Below are 27,253 nucleotides of genomic sequence, written 5' to 3'. Positions count from 1 at the left end.
AAAATTCGATACCCCAATAAGAATACCTGCAAGAAGTGAGAGCATAGCGAAAAAATAATGGTTAAATAATTTTCGTACAATATAGCCAAATATAAGCAATTAAAATGTAGTTATAAAAAGTTATCCTTTACTATTATGGTCGCATAGTCTACATTTAGGCGTCAACACACGTATAGTGCAATCAACTCCTTTTCGTTGAATCATTCACAATAGTTACAACGTTCAATTCAATTTTTAATTCCACTACACGCTAACGCTACCCATCGCAGATCGACCCATGTGTGTGTTAAACTGTTGATTAAGCCCTTTAACTTTAATCCGCACAAATTAGTTTCAACTCGTCGGCAACCAGCGAGTCGTCAGCGAGTGCTTGCCATTTTTCAGTGCATTACCGCTTTTTTTATTCACACCACTTTTCCAAAAAGCTTTCCTGGGTAAAACTTTGTCCGTAATTTTGCCGTGTTCATAGCCCAAATATGAGTGCGCTGGAACACTCGGGTTTAATTAAAACTGGTACTGTGCAACCTTCCCGTCTAGCACCAACCCCATGGCCCTGCGAGGACGTGACTGTGGAGGATGAGGTGTTTCTATAGCGCACACAAACATAAAAGCGTGCTTGATCATACGGCAATACAACCCAAACCATCTCAAACTCGCAGCCCAAACACCGATCGGTACCGTTTTTATTAGCAACCTAACATGAAACACAACCCTTGTCCCTCCAGCACCTAAAAGCGTTGTACTTGGTAAAGGGTTAGGCGGGAGTAGGCATCCCTCCAGTATTAAGCCTCGAATTTGCCCGCACTTTCCAGCTCACTAGCGCAACACCACTCTTCTCTTCGCTCAACACTTTTCCCGGCGATACGTTTGTTTCCTCCACGGGTTGTTGCGCACTTCCACTTTCCACCCAATGAAAGACATGTCGTGCAAAAATATAATAATAAAAAACACACTCACAAAAAGCGCCGCTTTCTACACGCCCGGCTCACCCGTTACGAGAAACTCGGGGAGCAACATTGGCAACAAGCGCAGCCTAACCTTTCTCCCGCGCTAAAAGAGAAGTTCAGAATGGGCAAAGTGAAGGTGAGAGTGTTTTTGCTCGGAAAACAGTGCCAACAAAAGCCCTCCCTTTTGCATTCGAGTGGCGAGTCATATTTCCTATAATTTTCCCGCCCGACTGTGTACTCTCGTAGGAGCTAACCCAAAGCAAACCCGTTTTTGCTGGTGCCCCTTGCTTTCCACCAGCTTTCCAACGGTGAAAAACGCGTGAAAAAGGATGTTTGCAATTATTTTATTATGATTCGTACTGTCATTTACGCGAGAGCCTCACCAAAAAGGGACGCTGGAAGCTTCCGGAAAATGTTCGAGTTGCTTTAATGTTGGGGTTTTTTCTATTTCCGGTGATATATACGCACTCATTTTCATGTCATGATAACGTCTTTAAAGACACTCTGCAAGTAGAAATTAGTCTCCTTCCAGTTTTCTAACGTTATTCTAACAACACCTGCGCCTGAACTAGAAGCGGAAAAGCGGCCAGGTAGCTCTCAGTACACCCAGTTGATTTCAGTAGTAATAGTTTCTTGGAGACGATTCTTCTTGCAAAGATTCATTGGTGCCTAAACTTGTCTTGCTTAATTTTCCTGCTACCTGCTCTCAAACGCTAATGGGCACGATTTTTCCAAAGCAAACCCGGGAAAGGATCTTTCCAACAAAAAGCTCCCCTCGGCGGGAAGAAAATGGAGTCATTATTTCGATATTATGCAACCGTAGGAATTCGACCCACAGTGGTGCCATCTGCCCAAAAATTCCACGAGCAACAAACCTGAAAGCAGCAGCATCTTACGCGACACCAAGATGCCATCCGACTTCATCGTCGCAAGACCCTTCCAGTGGAGAAATAAATTAGTTCCTCCCAAAATGTATCCTTGTTGGGAAACCTACCCGACTTCTCATTGCCCCTGCAGCTTCTGCTACAGTTTTGCGTTACTTACAACGCAACTGAATCGTCTCTGTGTTACCGTCTCTACCTTCCCCTTCAGTACGGTGTATGTTTATGCGTTTGTGGTTTCCTCCAGGCTGTGTGCCGATTTACAACGGAAAGTTTAGAAGACATTGCTACTACCACTGCGCTCTGGTGTACTTTTGAGCAAAGACAGGGAAAGGCTTCCTACTTCCTTTGCTCGGAATTACCCACGAAAAGTGACTTTAAATGTTCGACAAAAAAACAACGCTCACGAAGACATTCTGGGAGGATGGAAAAGATTGAGAAAGTGAAGCGCTTTGCCTAACTGCAGCACGCTATATCGCAGACCTCTACATGAACATGAGCTAAATTTCGACTGTCTGTGCAATTTGCCTGTCGCCGGTAAAGTTGTTCAACGCAGCAAGTGGAGTGTACTTTAAAATTACACTAAGAAAAGGGACAACACTCATGCAAAGCTTGAACAGCAGCACCATGAAGTTAACAAACACAAACCAAGCAGCCTAAACAAAACCAGGGCCCGGAAAGAGATTACATCTTTTAATTCAATTACAAAAGTGGTAAGCCCACCAAGGAGCCTCGTAAGTGCAAGCGTGTGTGTGTGTAGTCCTTGAGTCCTTCAGACGGAGCGAACTGAAAGATAAGCAATTGAGGTGAATTGCTTATCTTGATGAAAGAAAACCGCGCACGGGCTTCGTCGTAAAACAAGCCTTTCTGGCAAATACAACACACTGGCTGTGTGGGTAATGGCAAACGTGGCTGACGTGGTTCGCTGACGTTGTCACAAATTGAGATGCTTTTACCCGTAACGGGATACATCATGCTTCGTGTCGTTGCTGTTGTTGCTGATGCAATTTCATACCCATTTATACACTTTTCACTTCCAACAGTAGTAAATGGAGAGCTGGAGAGAACCGTTTCGTCGAACGAGGTGGTTCTTTCCGCCGGGCACGCGCGAACGAAAGCGATTGCTTTGGAGCAATTTAGTCATTAGAAGCAAAGGGGCGTAATTAATTGTAATCACGATATGCGTAATCAAGAGCTGTTTGCTTAAGAGTAGAAATGAAGCTAGGCGCTGGGAGCACAGGTAACGGGAGGTATGTTTTATTATTCGTTTTGTTTCGGTTGAGTTCTAGAAGAGAGCTCGTTCCATACGAAACATTATCCAATCAAGAATACTGAGCTTAATGATTTATTCTAGGTACATTTTCGGCAAGTTTGTACAACTGTAATCATTTAAATATAGTTTGGTACAAAAGGTATAACATTGCTTCTATAATTTGCATATAAAATCGCCCAAATGTATGCAATTCTGAATACATATTTTTCTTATTAGGATCATTTGTGGTATTTAATAAACCACAAATTATAGAATAAATGTAGTATTTCGATTGGAATACTTTAAACAAACTAAATATCTTCAAACAATCCCTGAGTCTTCAAATAAGCTGCGTAAACTTGACTACATTGACTCAATAAAACAACCCAAAAATGTTGACTTTCAACTAAAGAGCAAACACCAATTAATGACGGTGCAGAAAGAAGTTCCATTAACAGACCCACGGTTCATCTAGCCCGTTGCATCCCAAACAGACCTAAAAGTAACCTCAAAACCTAGGGTTATACATTAAACCAACGTCACCAGCAAAAAGGGATCGTGGGATTTGATCTTTGTGATCCCTACTTAGGACACCTTCAGTATGTCACCCAGCGCGATAATGGACTCAACTACGGGACAAATCTCCGCTTTTCATTCTCAAGCACAAACGTTGCCATGAAAATGAAGCGAAGCTCTGTCTTTACCGCTTGATCCCACCTGTGGGTGCTCGGGTGGGGAGTGATTAGCATTCATTTACCATTCTTCACAGTTTTGAGCCAAACCAGAAAAAGACAGAGAGCTTAATTTATCGTGAAGTTTTATGCAATTTAAACGTAGACCAAGGTTCCGTAAACAAACCCAAAACCAAGATTATACAACAAAAACGGAACTGCCTTGCCATTCTTCCACACTGGATATTCGTTCAGCTGGTAACAGTAACTTCATAATTTCTTATTGATGCATGAATCATTGAACCATACACCGACAAAACGTTGGCGAAAATAATCGTTCAGCCAGATTAGCTAGACGGGTCTGCACACGAATTTGTTTACATTTCCTCCCCAGATGAAAAGTCGAACACAACACAATTGACGGGCCAACGGGCATTACATCTTCTTCCCGTACAACGCAGCCATCATTTCGAACAATTCTACCCAGCATGAAAGCTTTCCCATCATCATCGTCATCGCCATCCGCTTGCAACGGTTGTTGCTCAAATTTTTAAACTTCATTACTATGCAAATTTTATGGATCTTGAATAATGCTGCGTGTTTTCTTTACCCCAGTGGGAGATCCTCATTTCCCAGTGAAGAAGAGATGTAACAAGTGTACTCCTCAGCAGGAATGGAGTCAATTTCCAAAACTGCGTACCTCTGACATGGCTTTGTGTCTTTTCAAGTTTTTCAGCCATTCCATTGTCACGTTGCATGTTAAAGAAAACGGAGCAATTTCACAGGAACAGCGAGCAACATTTGCGTCAACGCGTAACTGGATCAATTCAGCGAGGTGTAGAAGTTTTTGGAGCTCGAAAGTTTTTCAATATATCCCAGGCGACAAAGAGATTATTAAATGAGATAAGTAGATTTTAAATCATCCACGTTAAATACACACTATATTTTTCATAGCATACTTTAAGGCGTTTTTTAAGAAAAACGCTCAAATGTATGCAATTGAAACACAAATACGCATTATTTAGGCATTAACATCAGCTTATCAGCGAAACAGTACAAACATGTGCATCCTTAACTTACTACAGGCACCAAAAAAACCGGAACAAAGCCACTCCGAAACGTCAGCGAGAAGGAAACATTTGTCTGAAGGTTAACTTTATCGTGTCAGCAAATGTACAACACCACGTTGAATCTCTTTTTGTAGTAACCGGAACCGGAAGCGATCGATGTGTTGTCTCCATGTTTCTGTTTCCGAAATGTGCTTAGCTTCAGCTACGTATCTCAATGTTCCATTCTTCTTCTATGATAGTGGAGAACATTACATGCGGAGGAAAAAAGCTGCCCAATTGTATTTAAATCTACTTACTTCAGCAAATCCTCTGCCATAGCACCAAATGGAGCAGCCTTTTACGGTATAATTTTTCAATTCATTTCACGGTGACACTCACTGCCTTGGTGACAGAAAACGGATCAGTAGCTGACCAACAGTTTTCCACGAAACATCCCGAGATGGAACCCGTTGACTTACACTTTAAAAGTCGATGCTTTTTCTTGACAGATTTTTTACATATACTGCACCATCCCACCACTTAAGCACCAGTTTTGCTTTTGGGGAGTAATTATCATCCCAAATATCCCCGAACCTTTTCCGATGGTTTGGAGGTGTTGTCCCTTTTTCCCTCCGTTCCACATAAATGCATAATATATGTAGCTAATTTATTTATTTCCATGCTTCCCAGAGCAGTGCTGCCAGGGGTGATGGTAAATTGATGCCTAGAGGAAGTTTTCCCTCCAAACTCAGGATACGGAACGATGAAATATTGGGTTGAAATTTTCACTTCCCGCTCTTCCTTCCGCTCCCACGCTGTGCCAACGCAGAGGAAAAACACTGTACATCGTTCAGCAGTTTAGCTTTGCTGTTCAGGTTGCGTCGTTTTCCCTGCAAGTCCCGGTTCGTCGCTTGCGATGCGATGCACGGTATTTCGCATTTTCCACCAACCTCCCGAGATTTACCCTGTACTTGGGGTTGAACGAGTGGGGTGAAAAAAGGAAAAACATTCGCCTGTTCCCCGCACCGCACGATGCAGCTTTCCTCATCGTGTTGAGGGCAAAGGACAATGAAGGCAATTTAAATTCAATGTATAAACAAACCGTACCACCTCAAAGAAAAAAACACACACACACTGCATGTATGAACGGCGAAGAAAGGGAAAATTTGAGACACATACCGTCGCCTAGATCATTCGTCTCCATTCACACAGGCTTAGGGGCTGTCACACGGCCGTCCGGGTCAACTTCAGGTGAGCTCGGATACAGACAGGCAAGCCGAAAGGATATGGAACAACCGAAAAGGGGACGATGGGGCGAAAAAACATCCGTTCGTCACTTCATACTGCAAAGCTTCAGGGCAAAAGTGAGCCAAAGGAAACCCGCCGGAACGACCGAAGAAGAACGAAAAGAAAATTTATTTTCTCGTCTTCTCGTCTTCATAGCTTTGCCCGCTTTCTGGAGCTATGTCTTCGTGGCCCCCAACACGAAAAACTGTACAAAATTGCAACAATATTTTCGCAATACTGTATGCTATTTCCTATTCCTTTGCTCCATCCAAAAAACCCCAGAGTCATAAATTCACATCTGTCAAATGGAGCTTAATCTTTTCATAATCGCTGCTGGCCGCCGGGAGCGGTTTTTACGCTGGTTTTTGTCCTTGCAGTTTGAAAAGAAACCTCCACAAGCATGGCCTAAGAAATGTTGCCTTTTGAGAACGGTTGCAGCAAATTGAAAATGACAGCGGAAGTGAAGGTTTTGTTAGTTATTTATGGTATTTATTTTCAATTTTCTAGAGGCAAAAATATGTCAAATTTTGGTGAACAATAAATATTGGGAAATAATTCAACATAACCACACCACTTTAAGCTGACGTAATTTATTCAAGTAGCAATAACTTTTTACCATAACTTAACGTACAACTCGTTACCAGAAAACAAGTCATTATTTGTAGCAACTAATTCTAATGACCTTCAAAGAATTCGCCTCCATCTCGGGTAATGTGCTTTCCCATAGTAAACGATCTCACCAAACGACCCATTAACACTATCAATCCAACAACAGAGAGCGAGAGAAGGAAGACTCTCTCGTGGGGTTTGAGGGATATAATTTATTTTAACACTCCCCTTGCTGCACACTAACCGTCGAAAACATTCCACCACCAAAAAACCAACAACGAAAGGATGAAAAATCTGCCAAACACAGCAAACTCGTCCCAATCAATAGTTTTTGTTCCTACAAACGGAATGCCAATGCTAGTGATGGGCTTTTTTGTCTACTCAACTCTCTACCACCACCCCTGACAGCGTGGTTGTGTGAGTGACAAATTTACACCACCCAGAAAAACACAAGACTTCTGCTTTCCAATAGGTTAGTTTTTGAGTGTCCCAAAACTCGCTCACTGCCGGTACAGGTTTGAATGTGCAGTGGAATGTGGGCGGCCAGAAGAGAGGAAAAGGCTAGAAGAACAGATCTCATCCATTTCCTTACCTCTGTTCAGAAAAGCTCTGGAACGTTGTTCTTTGTAGGGATTGAAATGAAAAACCAACAGATCACGATTTCTTCGGTAGGAGAGAATGCAATTATACACTTGGTTACAGCAGACCAATCGTTTCGGAACTAGAAACGCAATGCTGCTGATAGTAGTGCAGCAAAACGTTCATCTCAAGAATGTGCATGCGACAAACCTTGTTAACTGGAGTCCACAGAGCAGGCAAATAAGGTTCAAACAAGCACTGTTTGTTTGGTCAAATGCATAGATTTAGGGGTTCTTATACACCAAATAACCAATACAGCAATATTAGCCTAAAAGTATGCAATCCTTATTACACACATTCTTAGTTATAAAGCTATAACGCTAGAATAACCTCTAATACGAAGTTCTTAGTTTGCTCATGGACAAAAATGCCACCTGTGCGTCTTTCTAACAGTTCGAACTTGCAACTCCAGCAAAATACTCTATTACAATGCAGACATCGTCTCCGAGCATTGCACTGTTTATCTTTGCCTGCAACGATCCTATTCCTGTTCCAGTTTTCTGTGCACAGAAGTCCTGACTCTATCAGCAGCAAACATGCACCTTCGCTTCGATACAGCTTATTGAAAGTAAATATGAAATTATAGTCCCCCATTAAATGCACTCAAGGGCGAAATTACCTTTCCTGCCAGTAAATGTCAATAATGCCATTTGGACAATCGGGAAGGGAAAAATCGACTCTGTTTGTATACAGAAGCGCCCCTGTTTCTGATCTCCACCTCTCTCACAAACGGGAGTCTTTTTGCCCCACTTCCCAACATGGGAATGCAAAAACCGAGATGAATCATTTTCGGATAATTAATTTACAATTTCAATTCACCGTCAACCTTCATCAACGTCGTTTGTTGACAGAAGGCGAACCAACTGATGAGGTGATTTGTAAATTGACCACCATTTGGATTCAATAGGCCTGTTCCCATTTGTTTGCTATTTAATATTCTTCGGTTCAATTGCTCAGTTCGAGTTGGGAGCGGACGGGAGATTCCTGACCGACCTACCGTTCTGTCATGGGATGACATGAACTCTCACACTCTCACACAAATCAAGCGGAGGTGGTGGTGGATAAATGATAGCTTGGGAATGACAGGATTATTATATGCGTGCGTTACAGTCCCCAGCCTCCCGGTTCCTCTTTCTAGTTCACTGTAGCTTGTTTAAATTAATACACCACCCATTAATTATTCTCACCTGTATCGTCTCCTGTGCCGAGTACTTCTGCTTGTCCGTCATTTTCAGCTTGCCCAGCATTGCGTCCCGGGCTGCGGACGGTGGTGTCGGTCGGTTCGCCAGCCTGCTAGTGGAACCTGTGCGGGATGAATGAACAAAAAAGCGTATAAAACACGTGAATTATTTAGTGCTGTTGGTGCGTTGGAGAACATTATTCTACACTTTGTTCTATGCCCGGAACTATTACCACCGTTCCCTAGAGCCTTTCCCCGGAAAACTTGTTATACTCTCCCAATAGCGAAAATATATTTATTTTGTTTTACTGTGCATGTGTTTTTTCACTTTTTTCGTCTTTCCTTAACCACAGCGAATGTGACGCTTTTTCGGCTCATACGTTCCTGATCAAATTGATGTGATTTACTATCGAAACCGAAACCCCGCAGGCATCACGTGCATCTCACGATCGAGCTCTACATAGCAACTAAGCCATCTATGATTGGATTTGGTGTGTCCAAGCACTCTTGTGTGCTTGTTTTTCGCTTGCCTCACCGATCCAATCCATCTAACCGCCAATACAGTTGCGCCATAACGCCATAACCGACCATCATGTGGGATTGTGTGTATGTTTTTGCAATAGAAAAAGGGGGGGGGGGGGGGGGGCGCACTTGATGCAAAAACATTGATGTTTGATTGAGTTTGTGTTATGATAGGAGTGTAATGTTTGTGTCCTTTATGGAATCGGGGAAACGAGGATAAAAGAAGCATCATGGTTATGATAAACGAGTCATCAACATATATACACACAGAAGCAAATAGTATGGAGAACGAAAAAAACAACAACAACAAGGACTCAACCCTTGACAATGAGCGCGTATGACTCGATTAAAACATATTTTACATACAAGTATCACTCACTTTACTGTTCACTCTACTAAGAAAGCTAATGATGAAATGGCGTGACCATGAAAACCCCCCTAAAAGGGATCCAAAAACACACTGCTGGAGCTTCCCTTACCTAAACTAGTGGATAAATTATGCAATCCATCGTTTGTCATTGAAACGTTATTAGAAACGATGCAACGCCGCAAGGGTCGAATCTTCCGAAACAAGAACAAAGCACACGTCATCACCAGCCGGTGGTAGTTGCTCATCAATTATGAGTGTGTCTGTCACATAGATGCAATGATCGTTTGTATTGGTACATTTTCGGACAGAAAAGAACAGAAAATGGACATCTCTTTTGGACATCAAAAATTTTTTTTGTCTCAATGGACACAAACCGAAACCCAAAAATGGCCCCCTCACAAGAGTTCCAACCACCTCGATACAGCAATGTATCGAACCGTCCTTAATGGATAGCCATTAAGGACGGGTCATACATTGGTCCTTCCACATCCATTCGCTGCAATGGGTAAAATTGCAAAACCCCAAATCCATCACAAGCTTTTACCGACACAGCTGTTTCTGTCTTCTAAGAAAGCCTTCCAGATCCAACCAATTCCGACGAAACAAATCGATTTGTCTCTACTAGTGATGGAAGCTCGGAATCGAACCTACCCGATTCCAATTTCGTGTTCGGAATCAAATCCGGAGCCAATTCCAGAGTTGACTCCGGAGCCGATTCCAGAATCGGAATCGATCTAGGAATGGAAATTTGTTCCGGTAACAGAATCAGAATTGACTCCAGAATTACAATTATAAGAATCAGTTCTTGAATTGAAATCCGGGAATCTCCTTGAGAATGAATCGTTTATAAGTAAACTTTGATTATTTGCTGCAACCAATATGTAGTATCATTGGATTAAACGTCTCTTCTCATGGAGATGCCAAAACCAACTCCGATTTCAAACCCAATTCTGATTTCGGAGCCAATTCAGATTCCAGAGCCAATTTTGATTCCGGAACCGATTCTGATTTCAGAGCCAATTTCGATTCCGAAACCAATTATGATTCCCAAGCCAAATCCGGAGCTGATTCCAGTTCTGGAGCCGATTCAGGAACTAATTCCGGAAACTGATTCTGGACTTACAATCCCGAATCGATTCCAGAAAACTTCGGAGCTAGCCGAAATCGATTCCGAGGAAAACATCATTTTTCCCATCACTAGTCTCTACATCTGCAGTTTGGTTTCTGCAATGCAAAGCCCATACCGTCAACGGTCTAGCGTGGTTTCAATTTAATGCTGACCTCAACACTTAGATCCTACCATCCTTGGGTTGCGAACGTCATTGCGACATACCAAAGACACATCTCGCACACTGCGAAGGACATGAAGCCAATCAAAAGCCAGACACATATCGAGGATGCTCAAGGGAACGAGAGAAGACCTCAGGAAGGGGAGAAAACTGCGTACAGCGAAGGACGTAAATGGTTCGATATTTATTTAACTAATCAAACGCTCGATAAAACCTCAACACCGCACCTTGGCACCGCAGGGAACGGTTCAGTTGACGCCAGTCGAGATGTGAGCAGGACTTTTGTGATATGCGGCTCCAAATTCTTCCCCATTACCCGATCCAAACCCATCGGCTTATGAAAATCAAATCAAATACTCTAACGAAATGGAGCAAACTTTTGTGCCACACTTACACGAGCGCGCTCCTGCATCCTGGGCGTGATCGTTGGTGTTTGGTTGGAGTTGTTTGCTGATGGTCCTCACATACCACAGCACTGGCATGTAGAATCTGTACCCGTAGGTGTGAAAATTTCAAGCATCCTTTCACCTATTTGCCTTTCGATTCGCTCGGTGGGCTCTCATTCTCTGGGCCTGGGGTTGCTGGGGTTCCATGCGTCATGCATTAGCAAACATTCCAATATCATCCTCCTCATCCATTGCGTCCTAAACGTTTCTTCTCCAAACAGAACCAACAACAAACCGCACCAGGCATTACATTTACGAATCCACAAAAACCCCGAACAACAGCACAGCCCACATCATCATCATCATCAGCACCGTAAAGGGCAACAGCAGAAAACCGGCATTGAGATCTCATCATCGTAATGGTCCATCAGCTCTCCTCCATGGCCCTTTCTCGTTCAGGGTTTGGAATATTGCCAAATGTCGATTGTGCGCGAGGATGAGTCAATATTTGTTCGATTCTCGATTCTCGGGACAGGGAGGCTCGTTCAAATAGCTCGTAAACATATCACTGACATTGAGAGGCCGGAACATCATCATCATCAACACAGACACTCGTTGGACCCTCTGTATTATTTCGGTGCTCCAAGTTTTCATTCCACATTCGGGGGGAGGTTTGCCTGCAGATACACATCTCCAACACACACATTACCTTTCAGGGATGTAAGAATTGTTAGCAAAATATTGGAGAAACTTCATCCACGCACAATCTAACCAAACGGCAAAGCTTGCCGGGCAAGTTGTGCTGAGAGCAATAGAATTAATTAAATTGCGAAAAATTCACTATTCCCCCGTGGGAGAACTCCCAAAGGGAACTCTACAGAAATTGGGGAACTTCCCGCTGAAATCGCTTCCCGTTTGACGATTGATTCCCAGCCAGATGTGGTATTTGGGCGAGCATTGAAGTGATAAAAACATGAAACTTCATGAACATAAGGCCTTTTTTCCTGAGTGTGTTAGAAGTCATGTTTAGGATTCCACTAAACCGATAACAGATCCAAACGGCCATGCGGCAGCATTTAGCACAACTTACAAACAACGGCAAACGACCAAAACCGTACCATTTTGGAGCTCCGGGAACACATTAACGTGGAGTAAAGTGCTTCTCCCTCCCAAAAAAAAACCCAAGTGCTACCGCATTATCCTACAGTGGGGTTGATGCGTTGTGAGTTGTTTAGCTTTATTTCTTAAATACATTTGCCACGAAATTCAATTTACCTCCGCGCCCATTCCGCTAGAGCACGCGCCCATACACACAGAGCATCATATCCGATAATGGGCAAACTTTAAAATGCTTCCTAGAGAAAACGGCAGCTTCTAGCTGACTAGAACGCCTGCATACCCGAATTGGTGCAGACAGCGAACCAATTTGCTATCGATTTTCGATTCAAAAAGCCACGACCGAAAGCGAGAAACAACGACACTCCGCCGCACTCTGTTTGCAAAACCAGCGTCGGAAATTTCGTAGATTGGTGCTGCCAAACAATGCCAACCTCTTGCCAAGAACGGCTTCCAATGGATCCTTCTTCCATGCTGACGTGAACCGTGACTGTGCCTTCAATCCCGGGGCCCCCACAAACATTCCGCAGCCGTTTAATTCCACCATCGAGCGGCAGTGACAGAAACAAGATGATCCGACCGATCCAACCACCCAATCGTTCCCCCAAAAATGCTGGCGTTATATTGAACCATTAAACATTTTCCTCCCAATTTAAACCTTAAAGAAATCTACCCCAAAATTCCACCACTGATCCAGGCAGGCACAGCACGAGTCACGGTTCGATGCTAACCACTACCGCGCTATCATCATCGTCAGCGGGCCCGTTGGGGGAGTGAAAGCATTGCCTATTGGCAGGCCTACACCACTGGGAGAGTGAAAGCGCCTTTTGCCTGTTGGCAGGCGTAAAACCTCCAACACTTTAAAGCCTGTACGCAGTGTTCGGTGGTTCGGTGACACGGAGACGCGCCATGCTTATCGTTTGTAGATGATCTTAATGGTCATTGAAGCACAACGAGCTCCAACCGTCCCAAGCATCCGAAACACGCACCATCGTCCGTACCATTTGCCTGGTGTGGCGTGAAGCTGAAGCAACTGGAAACTGTTTCTAGGCTCCAATGGTCCCATTCCGGCTGACTTTCCATTTGGGTGATACTTCCTAAATTATTGTTAATTAAGAGGCCTCTCACTGGATGGTGTCGGGCTCCACGCCACTGACGGTGTCGAAAGGCGGAAAATTACTACTGCCATCCTGAATGCCGCCTCCATCCACCCGTTTGACACTGTCCTAAAAATGGTGGAAATCGTGAAAGATTTATTGTATTAAAGTGCGACAAACGCCGTTGCGTTCTCTTGCTCGGTAGCTTTACGCGCGATTCCTTTTTCTCTCTTTTTTGTTCGACAGTGTAATGAACTTGACGTTACGGCTTTTCTGCTAACGGATCGAGATGACGTTAGCCTGGGTACCTGGGCTACGTCGTACGTTCGCGGGAAAATGGTAACGTACGTCTACGTATGTTAGTAGTTAAAATAAAAGCTCTGAAGATTCAATTGAAAGAACAAATATGAAACACGTTGCACGTTCCCAGCAATGCACGGCACCAATGAACTCGACCGAACTCATCGTCTCGTCTGAACCTACTGCCAGTCTTAACCGCTTCCCCCCACAGGCGTTTAATCTACGAGCTCTTTCAAACCGCCGCCCTGCCAATAACGCAATGTCCTTGGGCAAACTACGTTAAAAGGAAGCAAACGAGCGGATATGCATGGCTGAATGGAACCGGCTGAAAGCGCACCCATTCACCCGTTTTGCATCGACCCATGCTATAGCGATCAAAACTGCAACATGTTAACATGCCGGCCGGAATCGACTGCTGCACACAGTGAAATGTTAGTGGAAGAAAATTTATGAACGAAAAATGGTCAAAAAATGTGCTGGCAAAAATATATGATTCTCGAGCGCCTAAATGTATGCAACAAAGGTTATTGTTAGTTTCTTGAATTTGTTGCTGTCCCCAATTGACATTTTCGAGTTCTAAAATCAGGGTTTCGAGCTATTTCCCTTAAATTGGCACCTTAAACTTCCCTTAAACTGTACTAGTTTAAGGGACTTAAATTATAAGCTCTTTAAAATCGACTGTGAGATGTATTTTTCGATGCTTTTTTCTCTATTCTGTAGGAAATAACTTTTCCAATTCGTATTACTGGTCGCATATTCATTTTATACAAAAAACCGAATCGAATTTTCATCAAATAACGCCTTACAAAAAGTACCTTCTTTTTTGCCAAATATTAAAACAAATTAATCTAAAAAGAATTGGACGACCTCTTCATCCAATAAAAAACGGTTATTCGTACGCACACACGAAATTTTGACACTTTCTACACGTTTTATCACACACAAATCCATATATTTTGGTATCTCGAGCAACATTCGAGCAGATCATGGTTAAAAATTTAGAACAAATGTCACTTGGGTCATTCCAGTAATACTAAACAGCTGTATTGCATACATTTAGGCGCTCCTAAAACTTAAGAACGGTTCGAGCCTCAAGAACAGTTCGTGTTTTAAAAGCTTATTGACAAAAAAAGGAAGAATAAGGACAATTTTTTTTAATAGATCAACATTCAATGATCGTATATTCTAACTTAAAATGAAAATGAATCCAAATAGCACCAAAACAGAGTATTATCCTACATTTCCAAAAAAACACTAAATAATTTTCCATTAATTAAACATTTTGCTGCTTCAAAAAGCACCATTACCGGTGTCTAATTTGACTGTAACACAAAACATTCCACTTTGCCTATTGCACGATGCTATATTTCTCCAATAATTACTCTGATTTACGATTTGCCCCTTCTGTAGCCGACGATTCGCGCGCGAGTTGACCACCAACGGTGCTACCATTAGCCCACCGTTAGCCGAACCAGAAAGCTGAACCCACTCACCCGGGCTGTGCTCTCAGTACGTCAGCGCTGAAAACGCTCCAATAAATTCTAGTTTAATATTTATGAAAACAGTGCGATAAGCTAAAAGCAAATATACATAATTTTCCGGTCCTTTGTCCTATCTTTCGCAGCGGGAGCATTCAGCAGTCCGGAATATCCATTGACCTGGCGTGCCAGCATGCCAGCTGACCGAGCTGTGCTTACAGCGGACCCTTCTGGCGCTCTCGGCAACAAGCGACTTTTGCAGCGAAAACGGTCGGATACATTTTATTGCAAATATTCAAATTCGCTTCAAAGCAGTCCATCCGGTTGGCTCGCGCAAGACGATACCCCCAAGTTCCGGTTGCACGACAACTACCGCCCGAAAGGAAGTACATTTTATTCCTGTAATACGTAGCTCGTTCGTAGTAAAGACAAACAGGAAAGAGTCGTCCGAAGACAAATGTTGCAAAAATTAGCCACCAACAAGCACAGGACAGCAAGTAATGTGTCGTTCCGTTTCTTGAGACTACTAGTTGTATGTGCTCCCTTCCAAAAGCTAAGCTGGGGCCTGGGTTTTCCGCCAGAAGAAACTGCTCCCCAGTGGCGACCCACCCTGATGCTTGGTGAGCGCGGTTGCTGTCGAATAAAATTCACTTTCAACTTTATCACTACCAAACATGCACCGGCTGTTGCTGATTTGCCGCCACACAACACATTTGTCCCAGCCCTCAGGGAGGAGCAGCAGTGGTGGGATTTTTTATTGTCTTGCCCGACGTCTTGCCCGACGTCTTGCCCGACACGAAACTAAGGTAGCAGGAAAAAAACGAATAAACATAAACTTTAAAAGCTGCCCCTTCGGAACCAATAACCTTTAGATTTTCGGCAACCAAGAACGGGGAGGTGTCGGGCCACGCAACGACCACTTTCTTGGACGTGAGAGCATTTCTCATAAAAACCCCCGAGGTACAATTGAAGTGAAAAACTCTGGGTGCAAAATATTTGCTTCGCCCTTTTATTAGTAGCGCAAGGGAGGCTGCCCATTCCATCGGTTGCAATTGCTTTCTTCTCCCTTTATACCCAGCATCATATCGTTCCAGCAGAGCGCCATCTTTCAAATGGCTGGCAGAGGGGTGGAAATGGATTGCATTTTCTGCCGCCTCTTCGAGACGAAACCACGCACGAACACGGGCGGTACTTTGGGCTGCTGTCCCTTTCGTGGGCATCGCCATGAAATGCCTACACTGTACGCGAGCAAAAATGGCCTTATCCGGCCGACCAAATGGCAATGTTTCTTTATCAAAACCTTGCCACTCTGCATGGCTGTCGAACTACTGCTTCGTTGGTGGTAAGTTTTCCAAGCGACGTCTTAAAGCTACACTCCCTACCAACACAGAGGGACAGAAGCTTCTACTAGACGTTGCCTGTTTTGCGCTACCGCTTTTGAGGGTCAGAAAAATAGGGGAGGCTTCAATTTGGCTTAGATTTGGAATTGAAAATCGATACTGATTTGCATAACGAGAAGGCTCTGCCCGTGTTCCCGTTGTGAGGTGAATATACGAATCATTGTTGGGGCGCTCGAGACAAGCTTCGTCTCCCAAAGGAGACTTTTATTTGCATCTTAGCAAAGGGGGCTGCAAAGGGGATAGTGGAACGCGCTCCGAATGGTACGACAGTATTGGCAAAAGCCATTTTTGTTTGTTTTGTTGAACAACAAAGTTGTATGCAAAACACACACAAACACAGCAAATAACATGTATCGATTGTGTTTATACTAATTAAAACAGTATTTATGATCGAAAAAGTTGTGTTGTGTTACATTTTCAGTTACGTTAGCTTACTAACGTTAGGTTAAGCTCATGCTAAGCTGGAGATGCTGGCAATCTGCTTTTATCGAGGTTCAGTTATCATCAATAACATATTTTGTTACAAGAAATGAATACATTTCCAAGACATGATTTCTAAATTATCTCTCTTGTTAACATATTTAATAAATTAGCAGTAATTTATTTTCAAGGGCACATTTTTTCTATCGTTTCATAACTAAACCTATCTAATAGAAACTACACTGAGGCATAACTTGAGAACGCATTTGTCAGCAACGCTCACACTATAAATAACAAAAATAATACCGAGTGGAAATGGCAAGAAATATATACATGTTTACTGTCGCCAAACTTCCTCTCTCATGGACCATGGATGTCGCGACAGTTTGAAAACTTTTGCCTCATACCCTTGCATGAAGATACGTTGATTGAGTCATTCGTCATTGTGTAATTTATACAGCTGGTTTTAGCATTAAAGCTAAAACATATAGTGTAGGTAGTTCAACATAGTATGAGTAAGGATATAAATGGTTCAACATGCTATTTTTTCTGTTAAAAATTAAAGTTTTTTGTCTTTTTACTCTATTGGTACTTTCAGCAAATCCGCCTGACAATATGCAATTCATTCGCCATCTAATAGTATCGCAGATAATTATAAGTGCATTTAAAAACTTATTCATTGTTGTATTGCTTTTATGAAAGATAATGAATATCAACTCATCTTCTAACTTTGATTAAATCAGGGTACATTAACGTCAAACACGAAACACACTACTTCAAAAAGAAATGTAGTGCATACTTTCAGGCGTTTTACACCATTAACTAAATCTAATGCTCTGATGTCGTACAGAAGGGTTCCGAAAATCACAGGTTCTGCACCATTGATTACCTAAAAACTGATACTCGAACAAGTACACCTCTTTTTCTATATGTCTTTTGTATATCTGTCTTCCCCATGTGTCTTTTAATTACCCCATATCAAATAAACATTCCAACAGTATATTGTTTTCATGAAACAGCTGAGCCTTCGTTGTAGATTATCATTATTATTATTACAATCGTTACACAACACCTTTGTTCTTTCTTCTACAATATCAGCCCTATGTTTACTTAGCACTTGTATATAAATTTAAGACCATCCTACCTACCGTTCCATCGCATTTCCTTGTCTTTGAACGGGAAAGTGAACAGTAAATAATATAATAATAAGACCATCTGCTGCCAGCCACCAATGAGGCTGCTGTAAGTGGCACACCTTCTGCTGCACCATTTTTCCCCGACCAAACATGTATCCCTCATCATGCAATCCCAAGAAGCACACTTTTTTCATCTCTGTTTCTCGCCTGTGCTCAAATTTCCCTGCTATAGTTTGTGGTAATTAAATGAACCGACGCTTCGAACACTACGCTACACCCTTCCAAGAAAAGAAATCCACAACAAAACATCCGTTTTCCGACTCTCTTAACTTTTTGCAAAAACGGGAGCACACCCACCCGCCCATAATCCACTTCTGCTCGTGTGGGCGTATTGTGTTCAACCTTCTTCGTTTCGCATTAACACCCCGCGGGCTGCCAACGGTGAAGTGCGCTCGGTTCCGGAACATTCGCACGCAACCGGGACGCTGCTGGTGTGGATGTTATGTTACATTTACATGCAATTAGGACATAATTTCCTATGACATATGGGCGTTTGATTGGCAGCCGAAAGCACCTTCCGGCATCCCGATCGGATCGCGGGCACCGGTGAGAGTGATACGAACGTGCCAACAGACGCAACGCAAGACGGTCAATGCGTAGGGATGAGAGGGTCAAATGGGAGCGTAATAATGGTACGAACTACTCGCACTAACCTGTAGACTGGTTATTTCGGGCTTCGAGGACATAGTTCTATGATATTCTGAGACAATTTTGAGGTTTGTCACTCAGATTGCATACTTTATACTTTGTAATAATAACCGCCTACAAGTATGCAACTCACTGTACAAAACGATCCTAATTTTGATATTTGTATTATTTTACATTTATTCTAACTTTCTATATGCCTTTCTTTCAGCATCGAAGAAACTAACACGTCTAGCATCCCCATCGTCCTCAACATAAGCATTCATTTCCGTTGCGTTTCCCTCTTTTACCGAAGAAAAGACATAATTCATTTTCATCGTGCCTTATCTGTACACCGCTCCACCACGATTGGCCGTACAGAAGGAAAGAATTGGCAACAAAACCAGCCCTTGAAAAGGATACATGACAAACGAAAGCACACAAAAAAAAACGCAGACACGACGCTACATGGAACGGAACCGTATTGTTTACGGGTTACTTCCGGCCTCTACCAGCTTTAGCACCACCAGATTCAGGTCCAAGCAAGGTCATAAAGCTGGCACTGGTTAAAGCCTACATCTTGCTCCCGTATGTTGTTTGAAGCCAACCCAAACAAGGGGAACCAACCATTCCAAAAGAAAAAAAGAAGAAAAACGACTCTCAAGCTCTAAGGACACACGTGCCAGGAACGTGTTAACGGTTTGATTTACGATTGCAGGTTGAGTTGCTTTATTGGCTCCCGAGTGTAAAGGGGATCGGGCCGGCGAAACTCGTTTCCGCTCGGTGTACAAGAGGTACAAAGATTTGGGAAACAGTGAAGCGACCTCAAATCTTCCCAAACGTCCCAAACTTGAGACATAAAATCGGAGGAAAAGGTTCTAGTGCCCTGCTTGCCTGCCGAAATAGTTCCCGAAAGCTTCTCATCAACCGGGGGAAAGTAGATGTCACATTGTTATTGTAAAAAGTAGGGTTGCGTACTTATTGCGGACGGGATCTATCCCTCAGCTACCGTGTTTACGAGCATGACCCGATGGCCACGTCACAAGTATGGCAAGACATAAACAAAGTACGTGAGTGTCAACGGAACAACCTAAGGATAAGCTGCAGACACAGGGCTTTATCTTTTTTTGGTTGGTTCGTGGTGATTGGCGAAGGTCGAATTCCTACTATGAAAACAACCTGTACACGGCTTTTTCTTGCTTTATATTTTTGTGGGTTTTTTTGTTGTTCTCAATCTATGACATGATACGGTGTATAAACTTAATTTAAGCCTTAACCTTTACGCACCGGTCACGTTTTTAATTCACAACAAAAAGGGGGCTCACCCACAAGCCCACAAAAAAACCCAAAGTTAGGTTCCCCAAAAAACTTGGCTCTAGTTCTTGTAGCGTAACTGCGCAAATTATGACATTTTGTGCCGTGTCTAACTGGCCTTCATAAATTGGGCACTAAACGAGCACCGGTCATTAAACTTTTACATCCTCGGGAGTCCTCACGCCGCACCAAGAAGGGCTGAAGTGCTATAAAAATGTGTAAATAAGAGATTGCAGCAGTAGTAACAGCAACAGCGTCTTGGCATAAAAGTATAACAGATATGTTTGTACTTTTTATTGTACTCATAGCAAAAAAGGTACAATTACTTATCTACTTGATTGTTTCGAGGCACACTAATTGTGTGTAAGTGCGTCTTTCAAGAAAAGTCGTCCAAAATGGTCTTGCTGACATGGTAAGACAATTAGTGAGGCAAAGCTTTGTCTTCATCAATAACAAATAAAGACGAAGATATCCACAACATTTATATCTTTTACATGTTTCATATCACTGTCCAAATATACTACAACGTAGAAATCCATCGGTTAATTCATTAATAACAATATGCATCTATTTCATCTGTCACAAGATACAATGGCTCCATTCAAAATGTTATAAAACTCACAAACACCTTTTTGAAACAGCAAAACACTGCATAACATCCCATTAAGGAATACCAATCCGTTGCCAACAAGGACATTTTACTTATAGCCTTAGTTGCCTTAGCTGTTGTAACGCAGATTGCATACTTGTAGGCTGTTCGACTCACATTCGACTCACAAGGTATGCAATTCGCATATCAAAAACACGTTTATGCCATTTTTGCTTTAAAAACGCGTTGCTTTATTCCTTTCTAGCTTCATCTGCAACCAAAAACTACGCATCACGAGTGCAGGGGTTTTTTTTTTAACAACTTACTGCTAGTTCATTTGGCGTTGTCGAGCCCTTTCCCTCCCCAGGGGACTATTAGGAACCATCAACCATGTCTAGGGTTGGTGAAATTTGACTGTCTGGACGCTGCTCATCGATCGATCACAGAGCAAACGAAAATGTATGCGAAGAATCACAAGACGCACGAATTGATTTTTCCTAATATTGTAGCAGTTCTGCCCCTCTCGATATGAACTTACAAATAAACTGCTACCTTATTTCACCCAAAACAAACATTCACTTTTGTAGAATGCTAGAGCTAAAGCAGAAGAGCGAAAAAAAGCGTACGACACGCACTAACTAGTATCTTCGCCTCGTGCTATACCGGATGCTAAAAGTCGGATGCTGACTTTTTTCCTTCAACGCGTTTCAAAGGTTCCAAGCAATTGCAAGAACATCCCCTCCACATCCCCAGAGCTGATCAGACAACACAGTCACGTTCGATGCCATACTTACTGGTCGTGGGACGCGAAACCGGCCCCTGTGTCTTCCAAGCGATATTTTCCCTTCGTGGACGATTTTTTTATTCTCCCCTCACAACCGCGCGTTCTCGCTTTTCATCACTTTTATTGACATTCATCAAGACTTGACTCACCAACGCCGGAAAAACCTTCCCCTCCCATCCGGAACGTAGCACAGCAAATGGGAGTTAAAAGGAACAGTTCTCGTTACGGGTTCTACCTTTACCTTCTGTTTCTTTTTTTTGTGAGTGTTAGCAGACATTTGGTTTCTATTTCAACTGCACAGAAGAAGAAAAAAAAACAAGCTTCTCCATCACGGAATGGAATAAAACAAAAACTCATCAGTCTAAGCTCCAGAGTTGTCTTTTGCTGCGCAGACATAGAAAATATTGTAATGCTATTCCGCTTATGAGCTTCCGGAGCTTCCGTTCTGTGGCGCGTTCTCGATCAAATATTGATGACATGCAAATCATGAGCATCCAGTGTCGTCAGCTTCACTCGCTTTCGCTCCAGAATAAACATTCCGATGATGCACAACTACTGCTCGCTGCACGGTGGACCAGCCAATCAAAGGTGAAGATCTCTGTCCCATCGTCGCTCAGTCAAGTCGTTGCGGTCTAAAATAGGATACAACACTTTTTGCGACCAGCTGGAACTACTATTTGCCATAGCTCAGCACAATCAGCTGTAATTTTCATGCTAATAAACTGAAGCTGGTCGAACAAATCAAGTGCATTCCGATTGCTGGCAAGGTACAACACAATGAACCATCAGCAAATCTGCATATCAGTCTATACATAATCCATCAAGCACGGATGCAAATTATGTCTCGTTTCCATCACTATTGTATTGTGAGCCAAATGGGGAATGGTGGAAGGTCCTACGGGGTCCTCCTACGTCCACCAAGAACGTTCTATAAAATTTAATATTTCCAATTGCCGCATCGTGAAGCTAGTTCTTTCACCACACGACACACTACATCCCGCCCTTTCTTTTGATCCATTTTAAATATGCTCATTTTGTTTATGGACTAACGAACCGGCAAAAAAAGAACAGGTTTGTACAGGATTCTCAAACAGTCCGTAGACTCTCGTCCACATTTCATTAATTATCATAATTGGCATGAATAAGCTGGCCTACCGTCAGCCATCGCCATCGTGTTTTATCCTTTGCCAGGACACAATAATCCTGCCATGCGTCTTCTCAGGAACCGGCGTATCTTCACCGGTCTGCTGCAGCGTTCGTTGTCGCTCTATTTCCTTATATTTCATTGCATTTTTTGTTGTTGTTCATACTGCAGTGGAGACTACCTTTGGGGTTTTTTCCTTTTTTTCTGTACAAATTTTCTAGCCTTTGCACCTTGGTTACCAGAGCAGAAAGGGAAACAGACATGGAAATGAGCATTTTTTTGCACAACAATTAAAACAAACTTTACACTGTGCAAACAGCTTGTTCTCCCGTACAAAACAGAAGCAGACCCAAAGACAGTGAAATAAGTGAAAGAAATAGCACCTCCCGGCAAGGCTTCGCTTCGCTTGTTCGTAGTTATTCTGGTCAGTAAAAACAAATCCCTGCCGTACCGCTCCGCTAAGTCTGCGCCGAGCAGTAAAAGAGAACGAGAGTTGTGTTTTCGTGGTGCCGTGACCAGGATACCTACCGTTAAATTTGTTTCTTCATTATCCCACGGTGCATAATCCAACCGCCGGGGTAGGATCAGCATACACACACTCTTTTGCTTTTGGTTGTACACTTTTCACGCCGTAAAACGCTGAAACACGATACGCGATAAAACACGCAAAAAGCGACAAAACTTTAAACACACCACACCTTTCTTCCTTTTGTTGCGCTGCGCTAGCTTCACTCTTTGCCTTTTACCGGAGCGCCGGTTGGAAGATGTTGGGCCAAATTTTGCACAAATAACGGCCGCACTTTTATTACGCCGACAAACCTCCCCCCGACAAAACTGCGCCTTCAGAACACTGGTTCACTATCACACTGACACGATACGCGATACGCGAGACATTTTCAGGGCGAATGGTTGGCTTTTGCTCGGGATGGAGAAAGACACGTTGGCAAACAAGCGTTTGCACAGAACACACTCTACAGTGACACACTCACAAACACACAAACACACATTCAGGGGATGTATACCTCACAGCTTTCCCCTTCCTATCGCCGAACTGCTGTAAACATGAACACACACACGCGATGATCACAGTAACGTACACCCTTGCAAGAAAAATTGCTGAATCTGGAGTTGTAAGAGATAGAGGAAATTCGGTGAGAATTGAAAAGAAGCTGCCTGCCCGGAGCTTAGCACGGAAGCCTTAAAACAAACGAACACAAAGGCGAGACACAAACGCGGAACGAGCAGTATTAAACTTTACACTTTCGAAAAGAAAGCAGAACAAAAAATGGAGACAATCTCGACAAGGGTGAGCAAAGACACTCCACCGTGGAGTGTAGCTCCATCTGGCGGTTAGTGTTGGAAGCCACGTCAAAGCGCCGCGTAAACTCCCATTCACACACTTCGATTGCTTGCTTCACAGCCCCTTGCAGCATCAATATATTACATTCAAAGTGTAGAATGCAAGATTGTAATAATATTTCACTTTTCACTTTTGCACGCTGCTCGGGATTTTTCACTTTCACTTTTAAATTCTTATTTTTCTTCTTAAAGAGGCCATTTTTTTGAGCTTCCTTTTCCTTGCTGGGATTTTTTAGCTTTCTATATCAAACTTTGACTTTTTCCATGAACGTAAGGGAGCGATAGAGCAATGGTGTTGGCGATGATGATGATGTGTGGCCATTTATTATATTTATTGCACTGAAAACATTCCACTACTCTCAGACACACACACACAAACAGCTACTGATAGGCAGCGCACAGTTAAGCAAGATGAAATGTGTTTTGCCTGCCACAGTGTGACTAATAGAATATTCTCCTTCCGCTCACCGAGTACACCGAAGCTTCACAACCAACTTGCCAGCAAGTAGCTGCAATCTATTTCTTTAACAGCCAACGAAGACGCCTTCGATAGTAAGCCTTCATCGGGTTTGATCCCAGGAGGGAAATACACGCACACACACACACAAGCGCTGCCGTTTATTCCGCGCTGATCCCTTTTATTGCCTTCAGTGGCAAAATTTATGTCACTCTTTTGCGATGTCTTCCGGGTGCAATCCTGACCGGGCCCGTTGGTGCAGTGTTTGGAGCTGGTATTCCGTTTCTATCGAATTCACCTTCCACACGGAGAGTATCTGCAATAAAGGAAGTACAAAAAGAACAGGAGGGAGAGTTTCGAAATCAATGAGTGCACAAAAATCCTTCCAAATTAAAGTGATCAATTTGCTGGCGCGGCTTGGGAAATGGAAAGAAATGGATGAAAAATAGCAACTGTCAGCAAAGAGGTGTGAAGAAGCTTGCATGAGCTAAAGCGAAGAATGAATCGTTGCAACAAGTCTATGCAGTGTACACATTCTTGTTCACTTTCTAGGATGGATTTTGGAGTCTTTGGAGCTACAAAGTGAGAGTGATTGTATTGCCTTGGAGTTCAATTTCAAACGGTAAATTGCTTCAATTTGTATTCCAACTTCTGTGACTTCCAGTTTAGCGTTTAAAGCGATCCAACCAATCCTAACTGAGCTATCATCTTCAAGAAAGACCAAACATATAGGACACTGTGGCCGTACATTCCTTCCTTCTTCATCAATCCAATCAAAACGGATGTAACATTTTCCAAACCTCCTATCCGAGCAGGTTCGTGCTAATTTGACAATAAATATAACCTCCGATCGACATTCACCGCGCTGTGCGGATACCAATTAAGCATCAACAGCAATACCACACACCAACGGACGTGCCGGCGGCTGCCGGCCTTCATTCAACCAAAAGCGCTAAAGGTCTTAAGGTCTTCTTCTCCTTCACGGAGAGAGAGAGCGTCTTATCACTGTGCAATACTTATATATCACTCCTACCTTCAATTACCTTTAATTAAGACATAAATTTACGCTCATTGCAATGCCCGAGCGGTTGACCGGCAATTGTTGTTGTCCGTACTGCACGTCCGTAAGCCGCGATGGGAAGTGTGATGCGCCATTGGGTCGATGCAGTAAAGATGCAGATGGAATTGTGTATTCCATTGTGGGTTCTTCTTTTTTCCAGCTTTAATGTTCAATATTTTAGCTGTACGAGCAAAACAGGGTGGTGGAAGAATTTTGAGCGATACGTTATGCTTATTGCATACTTTTAGGCGTTTATTACAACCAATTCTACGGTTGGTTTCTATAGTCCACAAAACCGCCCTAAAGTATGCAATTTGCAATACAAATTCGCCTAGATTTATAGATTCCTAATTAAAATCATTCTTTTTAAGATTCTGCAAATGTTGAACTGTAATTAAAAATGTAAAATAGAGCTCATTCGTGTTTTTTTAGTGCACAAAACCAGCTGACACTTCAAATCTCCTTCTCAAGCACCATCGTTAACAAGATTGTGTTTTAATCAATCGGAAATGCACTCCAGAAGCTCCAACTTCTCCAAAGTCTTAGGTATTCCTCGTGTAAAAAGGGTTTCCGCACAAAAACCTTCATCAAGTAACTCTCGACCCAGGAGCAAACACACGCAACCAAACACTTCTTTTAATTTGTCTCTCACCTTACAGAGCATGTCGTGTCGCTCGGCGGAATGTTTTACCCACTCACAGGACCTTCCAAATGTGTAGACATTGCCTCGATCGTACTAAGGTGTGACATCCCTTCCCACTCTCAGTTCGGCGTCCATTCAGTCACATTCGGTCACAATTTATTTCCGATGAACAAACGAGGTTAGATGAAAGCAATTTATCAACGACACTGTCACTCTCCCTCGCCGTGCGTCCGCAGTGCAAAACCATTCTTTTTCCATCCATCGTGACCTTTATGTGCGACTAGAATGGCGTAAGATGGGCGAGAGAGAGCGAAAGCCATTCTTTCTCATTGTTGATTCATTTTCATTAAATTCTTTTACACTTCTTCACCCGCTTGGGGGTGTGAAAGATTTCACGCTTTCCCCGTGCTTTGCGCATTCCTGCAAAACGACCTACAAATCAGCTACAAGAGGGAAACAGAAACCTACCAGCCCCTAGATTCGCTCCTTTTCTGCTTCATTTGTATGTATGCAAAATGTAAACTTGTCTTTCTAATTACATTATTTCGATTCACTCATTGTAAACATAATTACGATCGTTTGTTATACTCCCCCTCCCCAAACGTTTCCTTCGCAAGGAGAAAGCCTCGCTATGTCCTGGTTTTGGGGGGCGAGAAGTAGGAAATGTTCCACCCTCTTGCTGCACACTTTTCGCTCGCATATTATGCGTCCGGCCGATCGGCTCGAGAGGGCTCGATACAATCGAAGCAACAACACTTAACACAATCCAGTTTTTCCCCCAGGTTTTCAATCGACAAAATACTAACGCACCCCTTGCCCTGAGGCACTTGAATGAATATTTTACTACCATCCTAGGCCGGTCGGCCAGCCACTTGAACGCGGAAGTGATTTCCATTCAGGTGCAATCAATCGGTCGTCAAACGAAAAAAGGCAGTAGCAACCATTACCATAGCAATCGAGCCACGCTTCCTTGGCGCATTGAATAACGAATTAAACAATTCGAAGCGCAAACTGCATTAGCCGGCGAAGGAAGTGCATTTCGGCGTATGGTTGCACACTGCGCGGCCCAATGCACCACAACACACCCCGTCCATTCGGGTTGGATCGATTTTTCCGTAAACAATTTTAACGTTTCCCACTCCCAGACACTCTGCGTGTGAGTGGGTTCCTCTGAGCACACACATTGGTGC

General features: G+C 43.0%; 1 protein-coding gene across 1 annotated transcript in view; it reads right to left on the bottom strand.

The window, feature by feature from the left end:
- LOC4578148 (1-acyl-sn-glycerol-3-phosphate acyltransferase alpha) overlaps nt 1–22,571 on the bottom strand; it is a 39,108-nt gene extending 16,537 nt beyond the window's left edge. The window contains exons 1-2 of the mRNA XM_001230710.3: nt 22,556–22,571; nt 8,523–8,638 (exon numbers count right to left, since the gene is read on the bottom strand). Coding sequence (XP_001230711.2) covers nt 8,523–8,638; nt 22,556–22,571 — 132 coding nt within the window. The remainder of the gene's footprint in view (nt 1–8,522; nt 8,639–22,555) is intronic.
- Between the last annotated feature and the right edge of the window lie 4,682 nt (nt 22,572–27,253).

The sequence above is a fragment of the Anopheles gambiae genome, chromosome 3 (genome assembly GCF_943734735.2).
Source record: "Anopheles gambiae chromosome 3, idAnoGambNW_F1_1, whole genome shotgun sequence".
Taxonomy (NCBI): Eukaryota; Metazoa; Arthropoda; class Insecta; order Diptera; family Culicidae; genus Anopheles; species Anopheles gambiae.
This window is presented reverse-complemented; position numbering and strand designations above follow the sequence as displayed.